Raw genomic sequence first — 27,756 nt, 5'->3', positions numbered from 1 at the left:
GGGCTGCACAAGCCACGCGGACATCCTCAGTTCAGATCCCACATAAGGGCAAGGAAAAACTCACAACTCAGTGGGATGTCAATGTGAATGACTATGAAAAACCTTGGAGATGACCGCAGATGTGGGTGACCCCCCACCCCCTCCTTTAGTTGAGACCGGATGCAATGGACGTCGAGTGGGTCTAGCATAATATTGTGAAAGTCCAGTCCATAGTGGATCTAACATAATAGTGAGAGTCCAGTCCATAGTGGATCCAACATAATAGTGAGAGTCCAGTCCATAGTGGATCTAACATAATAGTGAGAGTCCAGTCCATAGTGGATCTAACATAATAGTGAGAGTCCAGTCCATAGTGGATCTAACATAATAGTGAGAGTTCAGTCCATAGTGTATCTAACATAATAGTGAAAGTCCAGTCCATAGTGTATCTAACATAATAGTGAAAGTCCAGTCCATAGTGGATCTAACATAATAGTGAGAGTCCAGTCCATAGTGGATCTAACATAATAATGAGCGTCCAGTCCATAGTGGATCTAACATAATAGTGAGCGTCCAGTCCATAGTGGATCTAACATAGTAGTGAGCGTCCAGTCTATAGTGGATCTAACATAATAGTGAAAGTCCAGTCCATAGTGGATCTAACATAATAGTGAGCGTCCAGTCTATAGTGGATCTAACATAATAGTGAAAGTCCAGTCCATAGTGGATCTAACATAATAGTGAGCGTCCAGTCTATAGTGGATCTAACATAATAGATCCACTATGGACTGGACTTTCACTAACATAATAGTGAGCGTCCAGTCTATAGTGGATCTAACATAATAGTGAAAGTCCAGTCCATAGTGGATCTAACATAATAGTGAAAGTCCAGTCCATAGTGGATCTAACATAATAGTGAGCGTCCAGTCTATAGTGGATCTAACATAATAGTGAAAGTCCAGTCCATAGTGGATCTAACATAATAGTGAGAGTCCAGTCCATAGTGGATCTAACATAATAGTGAGAGTCCAGTCCATAGTGGATCTAACATAATAGTGAGCATCCAGTCTATAGTAGATCTAACATAATAGTGAAAGTCCAGTCCATAGTGGATCTAACATAATAGTGAGCGTCCAGTCTATAGTGGATCTAACATAATAGTGAAAGTCCAGTCCATAGTGGATCTAACATAATAGTGAGCGTCCAGTCTATAGTGGATCTAACATAATAGTGAAAGTCCAGTCCATAGTGGATCTAACATAATAGTGAGCGTCCAGTCTATAGTGGATCTAACATAATAGTGAAAGTCCAGTCCATAGTGGATCTAACATAATAGTGAGAGTCCAGTCCATAGTGGATCTAACATAATAATGAGTGTCCAGTCCATAGTGTATCTAACATAATAGTGAAAGTCCAGTCCATAGTGGATCTAACATAATAGTGAGCGTCCAGTCTATAGTGGATCTAACATAATAGTGAAAGTCCAGTCCATAGTGGATCTAACATAATAGTGAGCGTCCAGTCTATAGTGGATCTAACATAATAGTGAAAGTCCAGTCCATAGTGGATCTAACATGATAGTGAGCGTCCAGTCTATAGTGGATCTAACATAATAGTGAAAGTCCAGTCCATAGTGGATCTAACATAATAGTGAAAGTCCAGTCCATAGTGGATCTAACATAATAGTGAGCGTCCAGTCTATAGTGGATCTAACATAATAGTGAGAGTCCAGTCCATAGTGGATCTAACATAATAGTGAGAGTCCAGTCCATAGTGGATCTAACATAATAGTGAGAGTCCAGTCCATAGTGGATCTAACATAATAGTGAGAGTCCAGTCCATAGTGGGGCCAGCAGGAGACCATCCTGAGCAGAGACGGGTTAGCAGCGCAGAGATGTCCCCAACCGATGCACAGGCGAGTGGTCCACCCCAGGTCTCGACTCTAGTACTTGGTACTATTGGTACTTTACTTTATTCTAAAATGGAATGAATTCATTTTTGTCCTCACATTACCCCATGATGGCCGTGTGAAAAGGTTATTTAAAAAAAATGTTTAGCAAAAAAACTACAAAACACATGTACATAAGTATTCACAGTCCTTGCGCAATACTTTGTTGATACACCTTTGACAGCAATAACAGCCTCAAGTCTTTTTAGATACGATGCCACAATCTCGGCACACCTATATTTGGGCAGTTTCGCCCCATTTCTCTTTACAGCATTTTCTCAAGCAGTTTGAATCTATGCTGACTCGTTTCCCATTTCTTGCTACTCACAACCATCCCCACACCATGATGCTACCACCACCATGCGTCACTGTAGGGGTGGTATTGGCCTGGTTTCCTCCAAACATGACACATGGCATTCACGCCATAGAGTTCAATCTTTGTCTCATCAGACCAGAAAATGTAGTTTCTCGTGGTCTGAGTCGTTCAGGTGCATTTCGGCAAACTTTTTGCTAAGAAATGGCTTCTGTCTGGCAACTATATACCATACAGGCCTGATGGGTCCTTCTGGAAGATTATTTTCTCTCCACAGAGGAATGCTGTAGCTCTGATACAGTGACCATCAGGTTCTTGGTCACCTCCCTGACTAGACTAAGATGAATGGCTTTACCGTGAAGTGTGGAAAAAGTACAGCGCTGTGAATACTTTCCGGATGCCCTGTTTATAAAACGGTGTCTTACATTGACAACAATGTTGGAAGTTGTGATTTGAGTGGGGGCCTGTCTCTGGAAGCTGCCTGGCGTCATCCTTGACGTTGAGTTGCTTGTTTCTCCGCTCAGTAGAACCACATAAGTACCTCCTGTAATGTTACTGAACGTCACCACGTAGGTTGAGTTTGTTACTGGCTGTGGGGTAAAAGACAAGGTTTAGTCAAAGAATATGTCTGCCTGACACAAATACAAGTGCCCTAGAGCAGTGGTCCCCAACCTTTTTGTAGCTGGGGACCGGTCAACGTTTGAAAATGTGTCCCACGGACCGGTGGGGGGGTGTATTTAAATTTTTTTAAAAATTTTTTTAACATAAATAAATACAATCATGTGTGCTTACGGACTGTATCCCTGCAGACCGTATTGATCTATATTGATATAGAATGTATATATTGTGTTTATGTTGATTTCATTAAAAAAAAAAAAAAAAAAAAATTTTTTTTTTTATTCTTGTGCGGCCCGGTACCAATCGGCCCGGTGGTTGGGGACCACTGCCCTAGAGTGTGCCGTGAGATACAGTCTGGTGTGCTGTGGGAGATTATGCAGTTTCACCTATTCGGGTTAAAAATATTTTTTGCAAACCAGTAATTATAATCTGCAAATAATGTGCCGTTGTAGAGTGTCGGTGCTGTCTAGAGCTCGGCAGAGTAACCGTGTTATTCTCTTCCATATCAGTAGGTGGAAGCCGGTAGCTAATTGTTTTGTAGATGTCGGGAACATGTCGTGTGAGACGACGATGGTTTGTCGTGATCACAATATGCAGACGACGGGAGGCAGAGTACAGGTAAAAAGTTATGGAATGCTTAAACCAAAAATAAACAAAAGGTGAGTGTCCCTAAGAAAAGGCATTGAAGCTTAGAGGCCTACTGAAACCTACTACTACCGACCACACGGTCTGATAGTTTATATATCAATGATAAAATCTTAACATTGCAACACATGCCAATACGGCCGGGTTAACTTATAAAGTGCAATTTTAAATTTCCCGCTAAACTTCCGGTTGAAAACGTCTATGTATGATGACGTATGCGCGTGACGTCAATCGTTGAACCGGAAGTATTGGTACACCATTGAATCCAATACAAAAAGCTCTGTTTTCATCGCAAAATTCCACAGTATTCTGGACATCTGTGTTGGTGAATCTTTTGCAATTTGTTTAATGAACAATGAAGACTGCAAAGAAGAAAGGTGTAGGTGGGGATCGGTGTATTAGCGGCGGACTGCAGCAACACAACCAGGAGGACTTTGAGATGGATAGCAGACAGGCTAGCCGCCGACCTCACCTTGACTTCCTCCGTCTCCGGGCCGCCGACCGCATCTATGATCGTCGATCGCTGGAACGCAGGTGAGCACGGGTGTTGATGAGCAGATGAGGGCTGGCTGGCGTAGGTGGATAGCTAATGTTTTTAGCATAGCTCTGTGAGATCCCGTTGCTAAGTTAGCTTCAATGGCGTCGTTAGCAACAGCTACGTTAAGCTTCGCCAGCCTGGAAAGCATTAACCGTGTAGTTACATGTCCATGGTTTAATAGTATTGTTGATTTTCTGTCTATCCTTCCAGTCAGGGGTTTATTTATTTTGTTTCTATCTGCATTTAAGCCCGATGTGCTATCACGTTAGCTCTGTAGCTAAAGTGCTTCGCCGATGTATTGTCGTGGAGATAAAAGTCACCGTGAATGTCCATTTCGTGTTCTCGACTCTCATTTTCAAGAGGATATAGCATCCGAGGTGGTTTAAAATACAAATCTGTGATCCACAATACAAAAAGGAGAAAGTGTGGAATCCAATGAACCCTTGTACCTAAGTTACGGTCAGAGCGAAAAAAGATGCGTCCTGCACTGCACTCTCGTCCTTCACTCTCACGCACCTCATCCACAAATATTTCATCCTCGCTCAAATTAATGGGGTAATCGTCGCTTTCTCGGTCCGAATCGCTCTCGCTGCTGGTGTAAACAATGGGGAAATGTGAGGAGTCTTTCAACCTGTGACGTCACGCTACTTCCGGTACAGGCAAGGCTTTTTTTATCAGCGACCAAAAGTTGCGAACTTTATTGTCGATGTTCTCTACTAAATCCTTTCAGCAAAAATATGGCTATATCGCGAAATGATGAAGTATGACACATAGAATGGATCTGCTATCCCCGTTTAAATAAAAAAAATTCATTTCAGTAGGCCTTTAGGGAAGGCTATGCAGAACGAAACTAAAACTGAACTGGCTACAAAGTAAACAAAAACAGAATGCTGGACGAGAGCAAATACTTGTTGTGGAGCACAATGTACATCCGAACATGGCATGACAATCAACAATGTCCCCACAAAGAAGGATAAAAACAACTGAAATATTCTTGATTGCTAAAACAAAGTAGATGCGGGAAATATCGCTCAAAGGAAGACATGAAACTACTACAGGAAAATACCAAAAAAAACAGGAAAAAGCCACCAAAATAGGAGCGCAAGACAAGAAGTAAAACACTACACACAGGAAAACACCCAACAACTCAAAATAAGTCAGGGGTTGATGTGACAGGTGGTGACAGTACACCTAGTTTGAGACAAGAGCTATATTGATGCATGCTTGGTTATGGTTTAAAGTTATATCCAATTGAGACAACGACTTTTTATCGTCAACTCAGTTTCATTTGTTAATGTTTTCTGCTGGTGGTGTGCCTCCAGATTTTTACAAAGAAAAAAAATGCGCCTTGGCTCAAAAAAGGTTGAAAAACACTGCCCTAGACTGTAAAGCGCTCGCTCCAGTTGTATTTAAAAATATATTTGATTAGTTCTTTGTCATGTTTGATTAAGATGAGTCTATCCATCCATCCATCCATCCATCCATTTTCTACCGCTTGTCCCGTTCGGGGTGGCGGGGGGTGCTGGAGCCTATCTCAGCTGCATTCGGGCGGAAGGCGGGGTACACCCTGGACAAGTCGTCACCTCATCACAGGACCAACACAGATAGACGGACAACATTCACACTCACATTCACACACTAGGGACCATTTAGTGTTGCCAATCAACCTATCCCCAGGTGCATGTCTTTGGAGGTGGGAGGAAGCTGGAGTACCCGGAGGGAACCCACGCAGTCACAGGAAGAACATGCAAACGCCACACAGAAAGATACCAAGCGCAGGATCGAACCCAGGACCTTCGTATTGTGAGGCAGACGCACTAACCCCTCTTCCACCGTGCTGCCCTGAGTCTAATGATGAGTAAAAAATGATATGGCTCTTTGAAAGGAGCCAGATCTTGAGGAGCTGTTCCTTTCAATGAGCCGCTCAAAAGGTGTTTCTTAACCGTAGGGCTGGGGTCTATTGTTGGGCCGTGACCTAGAGCAGTGTTTTTCAACCGCTGTGCCGCGGCACACGAGATCACTTAAAAGAGCTGTTGAAAAGACTTAATTCGTACCCAAACATCACATCTCTAATAGGTAATTGACAACTCAGTGAGTGAATGGTACACTCACTACCTGCATCGACAATACATCGATGCTGTTTTGGTTTTTATATTAGTCAATGACAGTGTTGGGGGAACCTTTTCCATCATATCAAGGACAGGTGTTCATACACTATATTGCCAAAAGTATTTGGACACTTGCCTTGACTCACATATTAACTTGAAGTGCCATCCCATTCCTAACCCATAGGCTTCAATATGATGTCGGTCCAACTTTTGCAGCTATTATAGCTTCAACTCTTCTGGGAAGGCTGTCCACAAGGTTGCGGAGTGTGTTTATAAGAATTGTCCACCATTCTTCCAAAAGCGCATTGGTGAGGTCACACACTGATGTTGGCTCTCAGTCTCCGTTCTAATTCATCCCAAAGATGTTCTATCGGGTTCAGGTCAGGACTCTGTGCAGGCCATTCAAGTTCATCCACACCAGACTCTGTCATCCATGTCTTTATGGACCTTGCTTTGTGCACTGGTGCACAGTCATGCTGGAAGAGGAAGGGGGCCGCTCCAAACTGTTCCCACAATGTTGATAGATAGATAGATAGGTATTTATTGTCATTGCACAAGTACAACAAAACTTTGTTTTCAGCACAAACCCGTTCAAGATTAGACAAACAAACAGTGTACAGGGTTACAGAACAGGAACGCTGATGGGTCGCCACAAGGCGCCCCGTAAAAGATGGGGAAAAAGGTAAAACGCTGGGGGAAGGATGAGTAAAAAAAATACAATCTAGACTGAGCTCCTAAGGGGGCCCAATCTGGAGTGGAAAAAAACCTCCATAGCAAAGCACATATACATATTACAACGTACATCTCGCGATATCTAGCAACAGAGGGAAGGGAGTGCGGGGTCATGGTGGTAGGCCGCAGCTCTCGGCGCTGACCATCCTTCCATCACCCCTATGGGATTTGCGTCGAGAGCGTTGGGTTGGGGCGGGTGTGTATGTGTGGCGTATATTTTTGTGGATGCCTGTTGTTTGTGTTTAAGCCTGCAGTGTTTCTCTGTTCCGCGGCCTTGATCTTGTGCAGCCGATAAGTCCAAAGTCAACAACAACAGGTGTGTGTCCATGAGAGACAAGAAGGGAGTTTGTTGTGTCTTCGCTGCACTGTCCTTTGGGAGAGTCTCGAAGCCAGGGAAACAATCCAAGTTAGAATGTTTTGTATGCGAGTGAAAATAAAAATGTGCTTTTCACTCTAAATTGTCTATGACTGGTCCTCAAAAATCCTGCGAGGCAGACAGTCCGATGTTTTCCAAATCACAAGAGTGTCCACAGTTCTTCCCGCATCCTCCAATCATTTGTGGCAGCTTTGGGGTACTTTGAAGACTGCCAGCAACTTCTAATTTGTGGACAAACCAGAGCAACGCTTACTCCAATCAGCAGATGTCCTGTTGTCATAATTCTGAATAGGTAGATATCTTCAAGTCCTCGACAGAAAAGGGTCGCCAGGCACGCGGTACTCCGTCTTCTCCCAAGAGTCCGTCGCGTGTCCAGCAACAACCGCTCCGTCACGACAAACAGGTTACCCCAAACCAAAGATCTTGTCAATTTCGTTGAGGCCAGTTAAATAGTTCCAACGTTTAGATTTGGAGAGCAGCGCAAAAAGAGGCAACAAGAAAGTTAAGACAAGACAAAGAAGCAAGCAGGAGAGATAAGGGAGAGGGAAGGGGAGCGTCCACCCTCGATGAGTGCCAGAGAGAAAGAAAGAGGGAGCATGGAATTGTCTAAAATGTTTTGGTATCCTGGAACTAAGGGGCCAGGCCCAGCTCCTGGAAAAACAACCCCACACCATAATTCCTCCTCCACCAAATTTCACACTCGGCACAATGCAGTCCGAAATGTACCGTTCTCCTGGCAACCTCCAAACCCAGACTTGTCCATCAGAACTTTCAACGACTAGATTTGTTGCACAGGTGGCATCCTATGACTGAGCACCTAAGAGCGGCCCATTCTTTCACAAATGTTTGTAAAAACAGTCTCCATGCCTAAGTGCTTGATTTTATACACCTGCGGCAGGGCCAGGTGATTAGGACACCTGGGGCCGTATTTATCAAGCTTCTTAGACTTACTCCCAAGTCTGCTAAGAGTTGACTTAAGAGTAAAGAAATTCTTTGCGGAAAGCTGCACTTAAAAGTTAGTTATCAAGCGTCTTACTCACACTTTCAGCGAAGTGTAGGAGTGAATCTTAAGTGTCACACTCAGAGCTGAATTTCGACATTACTATGTGCCGTAAATGGAATTTTAGGTGACGTAATTACTGTGTCCATAGAAATGACCAATCACAGAAGGGAATCCCTTGTCTAAGAATAAAGAAATATCTTAGAAATATTTAAGTGGACAATGGGAGTGTATATTTTGACAATAAACTACAAAATAATACAAAACAAACAATATTGGCAATGAATAAAAAATAAATGTTTCCTTTTTGTTGCACCTTTCCTGCTTCCTGGTCCCAGACCGTAGTCGAAGAGCGCAGGGGAGACACTTCTCCAGGGCCGATGTATGCTCGGGGCAACACCCTTCACTTTACCCGGCAGTGGGTCTCCAAAGCGGACGACTTTAGGGTGAATGATGAGTCCGGCGATTAGTTGCAAATCTTGCTTGCACATAGCCAATCCAACACAAAACAAACTAGTCCCCGCCCGCACTCAAGCTACCGCTCTCTCTCTTCTCTCGCCCACACACTCACTGACGTCACTCACCTCACATGCTGTCACCTATTAAAGTGCCACACACACACATACGCTACTCTCATAACATTTTCTTTCCAATTCATTAATTAGGCAACTAATTTGAAACTGGTGTGGGTGGCTCTACCGGTATATATATTAGCCCACTGCAGCCACATGCAGAAATCAACATGGAATCGAAAATTATTAAATCTGTGACAAAAATAATACCCGCTCTGTCTAAACGATACCGTTTGATCAGCTGCTCGTCATCAAACAAAACCAGGACATCCTTCCGCTCCCTGAACGTTCGCGCACGTCTCTCTCGCCTCAGTGCCATCCCCCGCTGGAAACTCCTAACCACTTAGGACACCTCTGAAGGTCTCTTAAATATCGTGGAGAGTAGGAGTGATTCTTAGACTTAAGAAAGTTGATAAATAGCCTTTATTCTTAAGTTTGAGAGTAGGACTAAATTTCGCAAATTCTCAGGACTTAATTGTGAAATGGCACTCTAAGACGCTTGATAAATACGGCCCCTGATTCTGATCATTTGGATGGGTGGCCAAATTGTCATTCATTAATTGACACTCTATTTTGCAAAACCGAGGGCCTCCACCGATCGCAGGCCCCTATGTATAAAGAAGAGCGGTCCTGAGCAAAGTGAATGAAAAGAATATTCAACAACTTGCCTGCAATGTCCCGTCGACCTCTGTTCCGTCCAAGGTGTTTAACAGTGCGATCTGTGTGACACTTACACCGTCACTTCTTGTCAGTGTGACCAAGAGGCTGACGTTACCGCCTGAAAGTTTGCACGTGAGACAAAATGTCATTTTCACATACGGCTGTTAACAAGGATGGATGACCGCTTTTCACAACTGAATTGAAAGAAATGTTTGACCTGAAATAGGTCGGCCTTCTAGCCGAAAGAAGTCTGTGGAGGCTCCATCCCTGACTTCCACGAGGTTGTAGATGAAGTCCAATGAACTTTGACCTGATGCCAGCATTGGGAAAACAAATATTAACCTTTAAAGGCCTACTGAAATTATTTTTTTAATTTAAACGGGGATAGCAGATCCATTCTATGTGTCATACTTGATCATTTTGCGATATTGCCATATTTTTGCTGAAAGGATTTAGTAGAGAACATCGACGATAAAGTTAGCAACTTTTGGTTGCTGATTAAAAAAGCCTTGCCTGTACCGGAAGTAGAGTGACGTGGCAGGTTGAAAGGCTCCTCACATTTCCCCATTGCTTACACCAGCAGCTAGAGCGATTCGGACCGAGAAAGCGACGATTACCCCATTAATTTGAGCAAGGATGAAAGATTTGCGGATGAGGAACGTGAGAGTGAAGGACTAGAGTGCAGTGCAGGACGCATCTTTTTTCGCTCTGACCGTAACTTAGGTACAAGCTGGCTCATTGGATTCCACACTCTCTCCTTTTTCTATTGTGGATCACGGATTTGTATTTCAAACCACCTTGGAGACTATATCCTCTTGAAAATGAGAGTCGAGAACGCGAAATGGACATTCACAGTGACTTTTATCTCCACGACAATACATCAGCAAAACACTTTAGCTACGGAGCTAACGTGATAGCATCGGACTTAACTGCATATAGAAACAAAATAAATAAACCCCTGACTGGAAGGATAGACAGAAAATCAACAATACTATTAAACCATGGACATGTAACTACACGGTTAATGCTTTCCAGCCTGGCGAAGCTTAACAATGCTGTTGGTAACGACGCCATTGAAGCTAACTTAGCAACGGGACCTCACAGAGCTATGCTAAAAACATTAGCTATCCACCTACGCCAGCCAGCCCTCATCTGCTCATCAACACCCGTGCTCACCTGCGTTCCAGCGATCAACGGTGCGACGAAGGACTTCACCCGATCACCAATGCGGTCGGCAGCTAGCGTCGGATAGCGCGTCTGCTATCCACCTCAGAGTCCTCCTGTTTGTGTTGCTGCAGCCAGCCGCTAATACACTGATCCCACCGACAACTTTCTTCTTTACAGTCTTCATTGTTCATTAAACAAATTGCAAAAGATTCACCAACACAGATGTCCAGAATACTGTGGAATTTTGAGATGAAAACAGAGCTTTTTGTATTGGATTCAATGGCGTCCGAATACTTCCGTTTCAACGATTGACGTCCCGTGCATACGTCATCATACATAGACGTTTTCAACCGGAAGTTGAAATTTAAAATTGCACTTTATAAGTTAACCCGGCCGTATTGGCATGTGTTGCAATGTTAAGATTTCATCATTGATATATAAACTATCAGACTGTTTGGTCGGTAGTAGTGGGTTTCAGTAGGCCTTTAAGAAAACGTATCCGCCACTTTTGGGTTCAACTACTGACCTATGACCTTTACAGAGTAGGGATCGGTGGAGTTTACACTGATTTCCCACAGTCCGGTCTCACTATCGTTGTTGAGCCTCAGTCGTCTGAGGTTACTTGCCAAGCTGAAAGATGCCAGAGGTTCACTGACCCCACTGGAGTTCTGAGTTGCACCTGGGAGGGAAGGAGAGGAAGGTTAGATCGGCACAAACAGTCGGTGCCTTCATGGCTGATGCTGAGTAAAAGGACATTTACCGGTGGGGCTGCGGAGGGTGAAGTTGAGAGATGGCACTCCTGTGAGGAGGATAGTTATGTTGCTTAGTGTGTCATCGATGAAAAATGAGAAATTACAGGCCGCTCCGGGATTCTTCACATCTTGAAAAACAGTCACCTGAAAGACACTGGCATGAATTAATCCACGTCCCAAACTTTATTCACGTCTTTTCCCCTCCCTCCTTATCTTACCACGGCGATGGCTATGGAATCCTCTATAACAATCGTAACCATTGAGAGATTTGAGTTAGGGACTTCGATGGTCAGACCTCCAGAGGCCAAGGCAATTTCCCGGTACAACTCAGCCTGTGTTTGAGTCACAGTCCTGGGTGCCACACCTTGAAGGTCTCTTTTTCTCCTTCGATTAAGGACGTCTGTTAGCATGAACGTCACCTAAAAATGAGAAAACTCAATTAAAACCTAGGTAGACACTGTTTCATCACGATTCTATAGAATGCCGTACGTAAAGGGTTCAAGATATTATTTTAACTCTTTTAAAGGTGAACTTCCCTATTTTGGAATTTTACCCTTCACCTGTAACACACGTCTTACCTTTCTGTTTGTCCTAAATAGTGAAAACCTACTGGTAAGAGGCAGCTAAACATGCAGGTAAGATATAATCTATTACGCCTTTAAAGCCCTCTATAAACAATTAAAAAGCCTCCAACACCATTTTATATGCATGCTGCAAGTACAGTGCATATGAAATGCAGGTGATGAGGGCGTTACCTTTACTTTTACTAGTAACGAGTAGGGTTGCAAAATTCCAGGAATATTCAAAGTTGGAAACTTTCCATGGGAATTAACAGGAATTAATGGGAATAAACATTGAATGCAACATGCTAGATCTTGCAGCATGTTTATTACCGTCTTTTTCGGAGTATAAGTCGCTCTGGGATATAAGTCGCACCTGCCGAAAATGCATAATAAAGAAGGAAAAAAACATATATAAGTCGCACTGGAGTATAAGTCGCGTTTTTTAGGGAAATGTATTTGATAAAGCCCAACACCAAGAATAGACATTTGAAAGGCAATTTAAAATAAATAAAGAATAGTGAACAACAGGCTGAATAAGTGTACGTTATATGAGGCATAAATAATAATAATAATAATAATGGATTAGATTTATATAGCGCTTTTTCTAGACACTCAAAGCGCTTCACAGAGAAGTGAGAACCCATCATTCATATTTACAACTCATTCATTCATCATTCATTCTCCGGTGTGAGCGGCACCGGGGGCAAGGGTGAAGTGTCCTGCCCAAGGACACAACGGCAGCGATTTTGGATGGTAAGAGGCGGGGAGCGAACCTGCAACCCTCAGGTTTCTGGCACGGTTGCTCTACCCACTACGCCATACCGCCCCATAAATAACCAACTGAGAACGTGCCTGGCATGTTAACGTAACATATTATGGTAAGAGTCATTCAAATAACTGTAAAATAAAGAACATGCTATACGTTTACCAAACAATCTGTCACTCCTGATCGCTAAATCCCATGAAATCTTATACGTCTAGTCTCTTACGTGAATGAGCTAAATAATATTATTTGATATTTTACGGTAATGTGTTAATAATTTCACACATAAGTCGCTCCTGAGTATAAGTCGCACTATGAAAAAAACTGCGACCTATAGTCCGAAAAATACGGTAGCTAAAACAACCTGATTTAATGCAAATTCAGTAGAATTTCAACCCTTCACTGTGCATTCCTCCATCACATGTGCAGTGCATTCCTCCATCACATGTGCAGTGCATTCCTCCATCACATGCACAGATAATTCCCAGCATGCTACACACTACAGCAGGGCTATTGAGGCCACACTAGTATTTGATCCCAAGGACTTCATCGAGTCAGGTAAGTTTTGATGATATTACTGGGGTAAATATATTTGATCTATGGTATTGAAGTTTAATAGAGGTGTAAATGCTTGTTACTGTATGACTGTAGACTACTCCAGCAGACTTCCACTCAAGCTAGCTAGCTGTTCCTGTTCTTGTTAAATTATTTCGGGGCCAATATCTCCAGTTAGCTAGGTTTATGTACCACCACAGTCTCATAATAAACCGAAAATATTGCTCCCTTAGCCGTGCTGCTAATTTTCTCTATGTTAGCTCCCATTCATTTATGCTAACAACGTTAGCGATCCAAATTGACCTTTTTTGTGATCTGTAAAGTTCAACGAGCAAATACTAAATCAAAAGGTGTAGTTTCCTCTGCCTTCTGTTCTGCTAGCCATTCTGTTGTCATACAAGAATGTAGGCATGCTGATTGAGTGTTCATTTATTCATCTAGCCTATTTCTATTCATTTGTCCAGCAGTGAAATATTTTAAAGACTACTTCAATTGTTTAGCTGACTATTTATATCTGTGTGTGGCATTGCATTAGTGTTTTACAATAATAAATAAATACATGTACACCATCTGATGTGTGGAGACATTTCACCCCAACCAATGTAGGCGGAAAGGCTGTGTACATTTGCAAATACTGTGCAAAGAGCTACGTCAAAAATGCCACAAAGATGCAGCAGCATATAGACAAGTGCCCAATAATATATACACTACCGTTCAAAAGTTTGGGGTCACCCAAACAATTTTGTGGAATAGCCTTCATTTTTAAGAACAAGAATAGACTGTCGAGTTTCAGATGAAAGTTCTCTTTTTCTGGCCATTTTGAGCGTTTAATTGACCCCACAAATGTGATGCTCCAGAAACTCAATCTGCTCAAAGGAAGGTCAGTTTTGTAGCTTCTGTAACGAGCTAAACTGTTTTCAGATGTGTGAACATGAATGCACAAGGGTTTTCTAATCATCAATTAGCCTTCTGAGCCAATGAGCAAACGCATTGTACCATTAGAACACTGGAGTGATAGTTGCTGGAAATGGGCCTCTATACACCTATGTAGATATTGCACCAAAAAACAGACATTTGCAGCTAGAATAGTCATTTACCACATTAGCAATGTATAGAGTGTATTTCTTTAAAGTTAAGACTAGTTTAAAGTTATCTTCATTGAAAAGTACAGTGCTTTTCCTTCAAAAATAAGGACATTTCAATGTGACCCCAAACTTTTGAACGGTAGTGTAATTATAGTAATTCCCCATTAATTCCCATATATTCCCATTAATTCCCATGGACGGTGTCCAACTTTGAATAATCAAAAAATTGTCAATATTTCCAAACTTCCCGAGCTTAACTTCCAGTGGTAAATTTACGGAAAGTGTCCGGAAATTTACCGGAAACTTTCCACCCCTTTCCAACCCTAGTAATGAGTAATCTGAATTTTTTTTATGTACGTTATAACACGGTTAACGAGACATTACTTTTGTGGTTGTATGTCAACAAGAACGCGTCAGCAGGAAATATATTTTTAATAAGGAAAACAACAATAATTAGCATCACACAAAACAACTTCATGTTAAATAGGAGGCAACATTACACAGAAAACACACATGTACGTATACACACACACACACACACACACACACACACACACACACACACACACACACACACACACACACACACACACACACACACACACACACACACACACACACACACACACACGCACACACACACTACTACTATTACTACTACTACGAGGGAATAATGAACAACAAATCAATGATTGAAGTGACAAGCTTGCAATCTACAATATCCTGTTCGTGAACAAGGAGACTACAGCCATCGAAGCACAAATGATCTGTCACTGCCCGCAAACTGCCAGTCCCAGCTAACAAACACAGCTGAGCTAATGCAGCTCTGTCTGGGCGATGACGTCGCACGTCACTGAGCACCGCCTTTTAAAAAGCACATACAGACGCTCTGGAAACATCTCAAGATATTTGAAGTTTTTATCCAAAGTAACGTAATAATTACTTCCCCTAGTACTTAATTACTTTTACTAAAGAGTTATTATGTTGGTAATTCAATAACTTTTTTGGTAAAGTAACGAGTGACTCTAAATACTTTTGTAAAGTAAATTTTTAAACATTGATGAAATGTAGTAACTGTCAGAAACTTTAACGCAGCTTAACGACACGATCCCAAGATGCGGCAGACGACAGGCAGATGGTGAGTAAAAAAGGATATTCCTTAATATAATAAAAGAAAACACACTCACGAGGGAGCGGGGGGAAAAACTACTTGGAATGAAAGAAAACAAAAGAAGGCGAGTGCAAACATGATTGCAGAAGACAGAACTTCTCTTGTAAATGATCGATAGGCGAAGCAGCACAGCACATAACAAGGAAGTGCAAAGGAAAATTGACTTAATAGGAGACTGGACGCCTGTGTTAAAGTACCACTGATAGTCACACACACACTAGGTGTGGTGAAATTACCCTTTGCATTTGACCCATCCCCTTGTTCCACCCCCAGGGAGGTGAGGGGAGCAGTGAGCAGCAGCAGTAGCTGCGCTCGGGAATCATTTTGGTGATTTAAACCCCAATTCCAACCCTTGATGCTGAGTGCCAAGCAGGGAGGTAATGGGTCCCATTTTTATAGTCTTTGGTATGACTCGGCCGGGGTTTGAACTCACGACCTTCCAGTCTCAAGGCGGACACTCTAACCACAAGGCCACTGAGCAGGCAAGAGGAAGCGAAAACACAAAATAAAAATACAGGACAGAAACTGAAAAATCACCCTGAGAAAAAAAAAAAACATAAGTCCAGAACAGTCACTAGGGCGTGACTGTTGATGTCGATGGGTGGCTGGTACGCCCGCCACAATTGCCCTGATGCCATCGGTAAAGAGTGCAGTGCCGACAGCGAGAGTGACGTCGCCGCAGCTGGCGAGGGGGATTCAGGCCGGTGTGTGACGGCTGTGGGAGCAGCTGTGGAATTCCTCATAGAAATCCCAGGTGCCGCTTCTGCTGGGGGGGATGAGGAGCACGGGTGACAGGCGGGCGCCTTCGCAGCAGACGAGGAGAGCGAGTGCCAGACAGACGCTTCTGCGGTAGGCGAGTTGGATGCAGAGCTGGAGCGAGCTTGGCTTGAGCGGGCGTTGGCATCGGACCCACTGGAGACGGGCAGCACTGGTTAGGGCATCTGCGGCGTTCCGGGTGCCGTCGCCGAAGAAGGGGGTAACTGTGTATCCCCCGTTGCACAGCCTCCTATAGCCCTCCCCAGGGGACGGATGTCAAACGTCACCAGGGAAACCCACAGACGAGTGGGATGGGTGGGGGGTAGTTTGAGGAGAAGCCAAGAAATCTACCCGTGTAGCCAGCAGATTGAAGAAATTGTCTACAAGCCATGGCCATCATCCGGCTGGATAGCTTCAACTCACCAGCAGACTGGGGGGTGGGAGTCCGTGCCAGGTCACTAGTAGGACGGCGGCGTGAACTGTCAGGAACTTGAACGCAGCTTGGCGACGTGACCCCAAGATGCAGCAGATGGTGAGTAAAAAATAATATTCTTTAATATGACAAAATAAGAGTGGATCGTGAGATCGACAGGCGGATCGGTGCGGCGTCTTCAGTAATGCAGACGCTGTGTCGATCCGCTGTGGTGAAGAAGGAGCTGAGCCGGAAGGCAAAGCTCTCAATTTACCGGTCGATCTACGTTCCCATCCTCACCTATGGTCATGAGCTTTGGGTTATGACCGAAAGAACAAGATCACGGGTACAAGCGGCCAAAATGAGTTTCCTCCGCCAGGTGGTGTGACTCTCCCTTAGGGTGAGAAGCTCTGCCATCCGGGAGGAGCTCAAAGTAAAGCCGCTGCTCCTCTATATCAAGAGGAGCCAGATGAGGTGGTCAGATGCCACCCGAAAGCCTCCCTAGGGAGGTGTTTAGGGCACGTCCGACCGGTAGGAAGCCACGGGGAAGACCCAGGACACGTTGGGAAGACTATGTCTCCTGGCTGGCCTGGGAACGCCTCGGGATCACCCGGGAAGAGCTGGGCGAAGTGGCTGGGGAGAGGGAAGTCTGGGCTTCCCTGCTTAGGCTGCTGGATGGAGGGATGAGAAAATAAAACACTCACAAGGGAGTGGGGGAAAGCAAATAGGAATGAAAAAGAACAAAATAAGGCGAGTGCAAACATGATTGCACAAGACACGGAACTTCTCTTTTAAAGGATCAAACTGCAAAGCAGCACATTACGTAACAAGGAAGTGCAAAAGAAAATGAACCGACGCTGACAGGGAGACTTAAATATGAGACTGATTGTCAACTGGGTGCAGGTGTGCCCTGGTTACCAATCAGGCAGCAGGTGTGGAGGCCTGTGCACGGTAAAAGGAAGTGAATAGACAAAATAGGAGCACAGGACAGAAACTAACACACACGGATAAAACAAATAAACATGAGTCCAAAACACAACCGAATAACCTGCAGTGAAACATGTTGCTGCACTTTGCAAATGTCGGAGCGGCAAGAAGGTGTTTCTTCTGACCGAGCAAACATGTGATTTTGACAAATGCAAATTTACATGCAACGACCACCAAAAAGGACGCTCCCCAATTACACACGCATTATTTGCAATGCCAGTCTCACCACTGGCGTAGCAAACTAGTTTGTTTCCCGTTACAAAAAATATGACTGAACTTTGTCCACGGTCCCTAAAAATGTGTGGCTTTTCATTGACTTTCTAAAACGTCATCATTGACTGTTTTGTCATCACGTCGTTCTGCACCACTCAGCTTTCACCGGAAGCCACCACCGCATCAGAGTCCTGTTAGAAACACTTGACCAAAATTGTCCCCATCTACTTGCAAATAGTCCATTTGACGAAGTGTACTGAAAATAATTGGAAAATAAAACACGCAGCACCCCTGCGATGAGGTGGCCACTTGTCCAGGGTGTACCCCGCCTTCTGCCCGATTGTAGCTGAGATAGGCTCCAGCGCCCCCCGCGACCCCGAAGGGAATAAGCGGTAGAAAATGGATGGAATGGAACGCGCAGCACCCTCTCCAAATATATCCTAATTTATATTTTGAAAACGTACACTGTACAGCTTGAAAACGAATTTCAATGCTATTTTTTCTAAACACGGTCGAAAATTAATTTCAGCAACATTATATAGATTCACCCGGTCACAACATTAGGCACACATGAACACTCTCCGATCGAAACAAATCTGCATAAAAACAAAAACAAAACACAAAGTATGCCCACTAAGCTGTGACGTCGCAACGCAGCCAGACTGCCAAACCCTGCGTTCAAAATCCTTACGATTTGATGTTTCGGCATTGTTTAACTTGAGTATCCAATATCGTTACAACACTTATTAGTCCGAAATAGGAAGATCCTTCAAACCTTGCTGGGCAGCTGGGATACATCTTACTAAAGAAGCAAGAACAAGAAGCGAGAAGAGTACAAAAAAATCGACTCACCCTTGACCTGGTGTTCGCTATGAGGGCAAGGATGGTGGGTCTCAATCCAATGTCTCTTGCTGGAGCATCAGTGAAGACAAAGATCTCAGAAAAGGGCGGAGCCGTAGTTAGGGCAAGCTGTGAGACACACAACAAGACATTACAATGTTTAAAAGGCAAGAAACTAAACATGTTAAGAATATTTCATTATGTTGTTTAACATTAACAGTGAGATGATAATGATGATTGTGCTGTCTTATTTCTTATTATTTTATTATTCCAAGACATTAGATGGCAGTAGTGTACAGGCTATTGTGTGTTGCCTAGTCAGAGAGTAGTCTTTGCCATTAAGCTGAATCGAGTCTATTGTTGTGTCCTACAAAGTGTTTATACTTATTAAACACCAGCTGTTTGATTGTAAAATGCATCTTAGTTGTATTTTCCATTACCACATTGGGAGGTGTTGAAATTGCCATGTAAAATCGCTTATGCTAATCTGTAGAATGTCTAGGGCAAACATGTGTTAATTAGCATCGTGCTAGCACATTCTGAAAAAGGGGAGCCGAGTATTTTCTATCAGGCATACTTGCTTACTTTTTCCGTTGGTATGATATTGTTAATATTGTCACAAGCAGTGGAAAGTGTATTACGTGTAGGACAACTGAGTAACGCTGGTTCCCATACAGGCCACAGCTGTGAAACAGATGTTTTGGCGGACTTCTAGGGCCCTCATGGCACTAAAACGGGCCCTATGGTTAAGAAACACCATTTAACTTCTTAGAATTGCAATTGCATGCAACGTCTACTGTAGAATACTTGCAAATGAGACTCAAAAGTGTAAGACACGGACAGCACGGTTACCGTTATCAGCTCACTTTCACATGTTAGATAACAAAATTAGTGTTTATTTTACAGTTTTACAAATTAACATGTACAAACCCCGTTTCCATATGAGTTGGGAAATTGTGTTAGATGTAAATATAAACGGAATACAATGATTTGCAATTCCTTTTCAACCCATATTCAATTGAACGTACTACAAAGACAAGATATTTGATGTTCAAACTCATAAACTTTTCTTTTTTTTTGCAAATAATAATTAACTTAGAATTTCATGGCTGCAACACGTGCCAAAGTAGTTGGGAAAGGGCATGTTCACCACTGTGTTACATGGCCTTTCCTTTTAACAACACTCAGTAAACATTTTGGAACTGAGGAGACACATTTTTTAAGCTTCTCAGGTGGAATTCTTTCCCATTCTTGCTTGGTGTACAGCTTAAGTTGTTCAACAGTCCGGGGGTCTCCGTTGTGGTATTTTAGGCTTCATAATGCGCCACACATTTTCAATGGGAGACAGGTCTGGACTACAGGCAGGCCAGTCTAGTACCCGCACTCTTTTACTATGAAGCCACGTTGATGTAACACGTGGCTTGGCATTGTCTTGCTGAAATAAGCAGGGGCGTCCATGGTAACGTTGCTTGGATGGCAACATATGTTGCTCCAAAACCTGTATGTACCTTTCAGCATTAATGGCGCCTTCACAGATGTGTAAGTTACCCATGTCTTGGGCACTAATACACGCCCATACCATCACAGATGCTGGCTTTTCAACTTTGCGCCTATAACAATCCGGATGGTTCTTTTCCTCTTTGGTCCGGAGGACACGACGTCCACAGTTTCCAAAAACAATTTGAAATGTGGACTCGTCAGACCACAGAACACTTTTCCACTTTGTATCAGTCCATCTTAGATGAGCTCAGGCCCAGCGAAGCCGACTGCGTTTCTGGGTGTTGTTGATAAACGGTTTTCGCCTTGCATAGGAGAGTTTTAACTTGTACTTACAGATGTAGCGACCAACTGTAGTTACTGACAGTGGGTTTCTGAAGTGTTCCTGAGCCCATGTGGTGATATCCTTTACACACTGATGTCGCTTGTTGATGCAGTACAGCCTGAGGGATCGAAGGTCACGGGCTTAGCTGCTTACGTGCAGTGATTTCTCCAGATTCTCTGAACCCTTTGATGATATTACGGACCGTAGATGGTGAAATCCCTAAATTCCTTGCTGGTTGAGAAAGGTTTTTCTTAAACTGTTCAACAATTTGCTCACGCATTTGTTGACAAAGTGGTGACCCTTGACCCATCCTTGTTTGTGAATGACTGAGCATTTCATGGAATCTACTTTTATACCCAATCATGGCACCCACCTGTTCCCAATTTGCCTGTTCACCTGTGGGATGTTCCAAATAAGTGTTTGATGAGCATTCCTCAACTTTATCAGTATTTATTGCCACCTTTCCCAACTTCTTTGTCACGTGTTCCTGGCATCAAATTCTAAAATTAATGATTATTTGCAAAAAAAAAAAAAAAGTTTATCAGTTTGAACATCAAATATGTTGTCTTTGTAGCATATTCAACTGAATATGGGTTGAAAATGATTTGCAAATCATTGTATTCCGTTTATATTTACATCTAACACAATTTCCCAACTCATATGGAAACAGGGTTTGTATAATAATGCACACACACACAGGTATTGAAAAAACGGTATTGATTCCCAGGTACCGGGAACTGGTACCGTAAAGATTTAATTGTGAAAAGTACCCATCCCTATGTATTGGACATTATTAATAAGAAATTTAAAATAATTGCCTCATGTACTTTTGCTTTCGGTTGGTTGTTTTGTAAATGGTTTATTGAGTTTCTAAATATGTTTAAAAAATGTTTTTAATTTTAATATACAAATACTTTTTCATTTATTTATTATTCATTGTAGTGTCCACTTTTGAAAAAAAAGAAATAGTGAAATTATGAGAAGGTTGATTATGCTGCACACACCTGCAATCCAGACAAGCTTAACTCCGGCGTAGTACCTCCTCCATTGGCAGTGAGCGCATTGATACGATCCATAAAAAGGGCTGCATCGGACGACTGTAGCGCAGGTCCAAATGCTGCAAAAAGAAACACACTAAGTTCCAATTAATGATGAACAATTTTAAAACATGTTATACCTCAATACCTCGTGTAAGTTGTGAAACATAAAATACTGCACCACACTATATTGTTATGCATTAGACACCAATTGGAATGATCGTTTCTGTGAGCTTGGCGCTGTTGGCGTGACCACAGGATGCAGAGATTAGGGGCAGTATGCAGGTAAAAATATTTTAATAATACAAAAATAGGGTGGCACCAGCTTGGAAGAAAAATAGGTCCACTGGTAAGTCAAAAAAACTTAACAGGCTAATTTAAATTGCAAAAAACATTAAACGTGAAAAAATAAAGAAATAAAATATCTGAACTTACATTTCATCGACAGCTGAGCGAGCTTCTGGAATGGTAAGACATGGTCTCACAAGATATAGTTTCTCTTTAAATATCCTTCTTGAAAATGGCCTTTCAAATATATGTGTTGTCTTGTCTCATCATAAAAGATGCAGATGAGGCGTGTAGGCTGAGTTCTTAAAGGCCTACTGAAACCCACTACTACCGACCACGCAGTCTGATAGTTTATATATCAATGATGAAATCTTAACATTGCAACACATGCCAATACGGCCGGGTTAACTTATAAAGTGCAATTTAAAATTTCCCGCTAAACGTCCGGTTGAAAACGTCTTTGGATGATGACGTATGCGCGTGACGTAACCAGTGAAACAGAAGTATCGGTACCCCGTTGAATACAATACAAAATAGCTGTTTTCATCTCATAATTCCACAGTATTCTGGACATCTGTGTTGGTGAATCTTTTGCAATTTGTTTAATGAACAATGAAGACTGCAAAGAAGAAAGTTGTAGGTGGGATTCTTAAATACATGCGGGAACACATTTAAAAGTACATGGGTTCAGTTTTTAAAATTTCTACCACGGTATCGAATTTGGTATTCAAAATTTGTGGAATTTCAAAGTATTCTGGTAATGTGACAACCCTGTTATATTGTGTATATTGTGGTTATTTAATGTAAGGAGAGGAAGACTACATTTCCCGCCGTCATTGGTATATATCTGGACCAGTGTGACGAAAATAAGAATTTGCTATTCAACCCAAAATAGTGTACCTGGATCATTGAAAGGAACCAATATGTAGAATGGAGGTTCCAGACCAGTTCCAAGCCGACTTGCGATGATTTCATTGGAAACTCTCCTTACTTCAGCTATTTCCGGACCCATGCTGCCTGTTGTGTCGATGACAAAACATAGCACAGGGGCGGAAAAAACGCCTACCAGCCTGCAGGAATGCAAGAGAGACAACCCATATTTATTATGCCTTCATGGTCTATTATCTTATGTCAATCGGAGGCCTAAGGTTGTACGGTATACTGATACTAAACCCCGGAACTTATAATTCATAAACTGTACTATACTGCCTCTGAAAAATACCGCTTCCCATTTATTTATTTTTTTAACGGGTATGACGGCGCTCGGTCGTCACGTTGTGACGTTGCTGGTTTACGAGCAGAGGAGCATGTTCGGCAGCGCACAATCACAGAGTACTTACAAGCAGACACAGTGTGTAGACAGAAAAGGGAGAACGGACGCGTTTTGGCTTAAAAACTAAAGATAAAGGTGAAGTTATAACACTGAAGCGCCCTCAGGAAGAGGTGCTTTAAGACATGGCTAGCTAGCTAGCGGCTAACGTCCATCCGCCGTCGGCAGTGTTTTAGCTACTTCTAAATCACTCATCCTCGCCTCCATGGCTACAAATAAAGTAAGTTTCTTACAAGTATCATCCCTGCAGGACGAGGAATAGCTAAACATACTTCACTACACACCTCAGGGGGATACAATAGCTCACCGCTAACAAGCTGGCGCTCCTAATGTAAACAAATGCCATGGGTGGATCTACACCAGACATCCACTGTAGTGATACCAAGTACAAGAGCTTATCTAGTCGATACTTCTATGATTGCATCGATATTTTTATTATCACAAAATATATTTTTTTCCTTTTTTAAAACATTTATATTATTAACTCAGGAAATACGTCGATAGACACATGAGGACTTACATTATGACCATTGTATGATCCTGTAACGACTTGGTATCGGATTGATAACAACATTTGTGGTATCATCCAAAACTAATGTAAAGCATCCAAACAGAAGAATACGTTTTTTATTACTTTTTAACAAAAGTGTAGCTAGAACATGTTGAAATGGAAAATAACCAGTACAACAGAAGAATAAGTGATTATTACATTTTAACAGAAGTGTAGATAAAACATGTTAAAAGAGAAAGTAAGCAGATATTAACAGTAAATGAACAAGTAGATTAATAATCAATTTTCTACCACTTGTCCGTCATAATTTTGACCAAATAATAGAATGATAAATGTTAACAATATGTTACTGCATATGTCAGCAGACTAATTAGGAGCCTTTGTTTGTTTACTTACTACGAAAAGACAAGTTGTCTAGTATGTTCACTATTTTATTTGTAGAAAAAAATGGTTCTTCGATTGCAATAATAAACATATGTTTAATGTACCGTGAAATTTATTGTTAAAATGAAGCCAATAATGCCATTTTTTGTTGTCCCCTTTATTTTAGAAAAGTATCGGTTCCGGTACCAAAATATTGGTATAGGGACAACCCTGTGGTGGCCATTTGAACAACTTTTAAGGTCTCTCACCGTAAAAAGTCCTGGTCTCCTACACCTAGTCTGATGTCCTCGAGAAGATCCAAACTAGCTGTCAGAGCCAAATCAGCTGCTTCTTGGTGAAGAAAGCCATGGTCGGAGTCAAAGTTGTCCTTGTTGATGCCCCCCACTGGTTCCTGTGTGCTTGTCAAGTCTAGAGGACCTCCATGGCTGCATTTACCTTGAAGTTCAAACACAAAATAAGTGATCTTCGTTCTTGTCGATGCTAAGTTCCAAAGAGTACACAGTTGTATTCCCTCAAATAGGCCTGGTTATATTGCCTAGAAATTAGGGCTGTCAAACAGTTTAAATATTTATGGCGATTAATCGCAGTTGTTCATAGTTAGGTACAAATTAATCGCAGATAAATATAATTTTGGACAATAATAAATATACCGTAGACAGATATTTTTAAAGTTTTTATTACCCTGACTGGACAATTAGTTTGCTTTGAATGATTTTTTTTAATTTTAATTATGCTTTTTTTAAACATCGTAACACAGAACAGATATAAACATGCTTTTATATAGAATACAAAATTACTTGTAGTGTGTTGGTGTCTTGCCAGATTTTGTATGAATGCAGAGTTTGTATTTCTGCTCTTGGAGCACTTGCATTCAGAGGAGGAGCTACACCATGTTTAAATACCAGTTTTACTCATAAACAACACAAAATGTGGATTGTTACGATCATGCTTTGATTATCAAATATGTTTGGTACTGTTAAATATGATATTTCTATTAGAATAAATGCGTCTGATATAGAGATGTCCGATAATATCGGCACGATCCGATAAATGCTTTAAAATGTAATATCGGAAATTATCGGTATCGTTTTTTTTATTATCGGTATCGTTTTTTTTAAATTAAATCAACATAAAAAACCCAAGATACTCTTACAATTAGTGCACCAACCCAAAAAACCTCCCTTCCCCATTCACACTCATTCACACAAAAGGGTTGTTTCTTTCTGTTATTAATATTCTGGTTCCTACATTATATATCAATATAGATCAATACAGTCTGCAAGGGATACAGTCCGTAAGCACACATGATTGTGCGTGCTGCTGGTCCACTAATAGTACTAACCTTTAACAGTTTATTTTACTCACTTTCATTAATTACTAGTTTCTATGTAACTGTTTTTATATTGTTTTACTTTCTTTTTTATTCAAGAAAATGTTTTTAATTTATTTATCTTATTTTATTGTATTAATTTTTTAAAAAAGGACCTTATCTTCACCATACCTGGTTGTCCAAATTAGGCAAAATAATGTGTTAATTCCACGACTGTATATATCGGTATCGGTTGATATCGGTATCGGTAATTAAGAGTTGGACAATATCGGAATATCGGATATCGGCAAAAAAGCCATTATCGGACATCCCTAGTCTGATATTCTGTACATTACCTGTTGTACAAGCTAATGGTCTTCATATTGCTTCATGACAATGTTTTAACCTTCTCTATTTATTAAAAAATATATATATTGAACCCGTTAAACATTCTTTAATTGCAACTATCAATCAGAACAAGGTATAATAAAATATACACTTTATTTCAATCTGTCAGAAGGCTTTTTTTTCTGGTTTACTAAAGCAGTTAGTGTAACTGTCTACATTTGATGTTATTATTTAAGGACGTGAAGCTCCTACTCACTACAAATGGCAAAGCAATTGAAGATAAAATAGTCATTTCTAGTCAGGAGAACGATTTGCCATGGCTTTGGATCTGAGATGACCATCATGTCCCCCTTTCTTTGTGCATTTCTGCTCGCTGTTTTCGAGCTTGTGGCTCTACAGTAACTGGACGCCATTACATTTCCCCACGCTACGGAATGGACCAAGGGTCGAAAAGGAGTCAGGACGCATTCATGTTAAAAAAAAAAGATCACCATTAAAGGAACTTATAGTTAACACGTTAGCTTTGACAGACCTACTAAAAATATCTCAGATTTGGAAAGGCTGGGCTGCACTTTATTTACAGAGCAGATGCCTGACCATACCGCTAGGCAGTTCCATGTCCTGTCCCTTATTTAATGTGGTCCGTGTGGAAACTTGGTACGGCTCTATACCGTATCAACGTGTTTTACCCCCAAAAAATCTAACTTGTTAAGATCTATCATTACACCCCTAGCACCGTATATACGTTATGCTCAGAATGAGTCAAATAAAACAACAACATATGCCAAAATATTACCTTCCGGCTTATTTGAGGACAATCTGTCAAAGAAACCAGATGTGAGAAGGCCGTCATTCAGCACAGCAGGCAAAATGTTGTCGGTACAGTCTTCACTTATACAGTTTGTACAAGTTGGAACAGTTGGGCCTGCAAAGAAATTAAGAAAATGTCAGGAAAAACTCTAAAATGCAATCAAAAATCGCTGAAAGAAAATTTTTAAACCAGCAGTGGAAGGAAACAAAGTATGTATTTTTTACAGGACAGCAAAACAAAAACTTTTTTTTCTATTGGCCTGCTGATATTTTTTATTGTACTTATTTAACCTGTATTTAACCAGAAAACTTACTGAGATTTAAAAATGTTGTTTCCAGCAGCAGAATTGACACATTTAGGATCAGAAAATTTCCCATGTCCAAAAACACATTATATATACAGTAACACTCATGAAAAAATTGAAGTAAAAAAGCATATATTCTCATTAAGACCGCAGTGATCTAAAATCCATCGGGCAAACATATCTGTAGAAAGAAATGTTTATCTCCAAATCATTTTGTAGCCCTTTAAAAGTATTACCATATTTTTCGGGCTATAAGTCGCATTTTTTTTCATAGTTTGGCCGGGGGTGCGACTTATACTCAGGAGCGACTTATGTGTGAAATTATTAACACATTACCGTAAAATATCAAATATTATTATTTAGCTCATTCACGTAAGAGACTAGACGTATAAGATTTCATGGGATTTAGCGACTAGGAGTGACAGATTGTTTGGTAAACGTATAGCATGTTCTATATGTTATAGTTATTTAAATGACTCTTACCATAATATGTTACGTTAACATACCAGGCACGTTCTCAGTTGGTTATTTATGCCTCATATAATGTACACTTATTCAGCCTGTTGTTCACTATTCTTTATTTATTTTAAATTGCCTTTCAAATGTCTATTCTGGGTGTTGGGTTTTATCAAATAAATGTCCCCAAAAAATGCGACTTATATATGTTTTTTTCCTTCTTTATTATGCATTTTCGGCCGGTGCGACTTATACTACGGAGCGACTTATACTCCAAAAATACGGTACATAAAAACCCTCTTTTTAAAAGGACTGTTTGCAACAAGTATAAAACGAATACAACGTTAATAAACATCAATAACTTGTGTTTTCCAATTTTTGTTGAAAAATCCTGTCATTTTTT

At 41.4% G+C, this 27,756-nt stretch overlaps 1 protein-coding gene across 1 annotated transcript in view; it reads right to left on the bottom strand.

Moving 5' to 3' along the window:
• The window catches only part of LOC133639186 (von Willebrand factor A domain-containing protein 7-like), a 49,520-nt gene that overhangs the window by 12,240 nt on the left and 9,524 nt on the right, over positions 1-27,756 (bottom strand). The window contains exons 5-16 of the mRNA XM_062032287.1: positions 26,579-26,707; positions 24,374-24,560; positions 22,801-22,970; positions 21,580-21,692; positions 18,766-18,882; positions 11,773-11,827; positions 11,627-11,649; positions 11,417-11,552; positions 11,183-11,335; positions 9,707-9,799; positions 9,494-9,607; positions 2,666-2,826 (exon numbers count right to left, since the gene is read on the bottom strand). Of these exons, the coding sequence (XP_061888271.1) occupies positions 2,666-2,826; positions 9,494-9,607; positions 9,707-9,799; positions 11,183-11,335; positions 11,417-11,552; positions 11,627-11,649; positions 11,773-11,827; positions 18,766-18,882; positions 21,580-21,692; positions 22,801-22,970; positions 24,374-24,560; positions 26,579-26,707 (1,451 nt within the window). The remainder of the gene's footprint in view (positions 1-2,665; positions 2,827-9,493; positions 9,608-9,706; positions 9,800-11,182; positions 11,336-11,416; positions 11,553-11,626; positions 11,650-11,772; positions 11,828-18,765; positions 18,883-21,579; positions 21,693-22,800; positions 22,971-24,373; positions 24,561-26,578; positions 26,708-27,756) is intronic.

Source organism: Entelurus aequoreus, linkage group LG22 (genome assembly GCF_033978785.1).
Source record: "Entelurus aequoreus isolate RoL-2023_Sb linkage group LG22, RoL_Eaeq_v1.1, whole genome shotgun sequence".
Taxonomy (NCBI): Eukaryota; Metazoa; Chordata; class Actinopteri; order Syngnathiformes; family Syngnathidae; genus Entelurus; species Entelurus aequoreus.
This window is presented reverse-complemented; position numbering and strand designations above follow the sequence as displayed.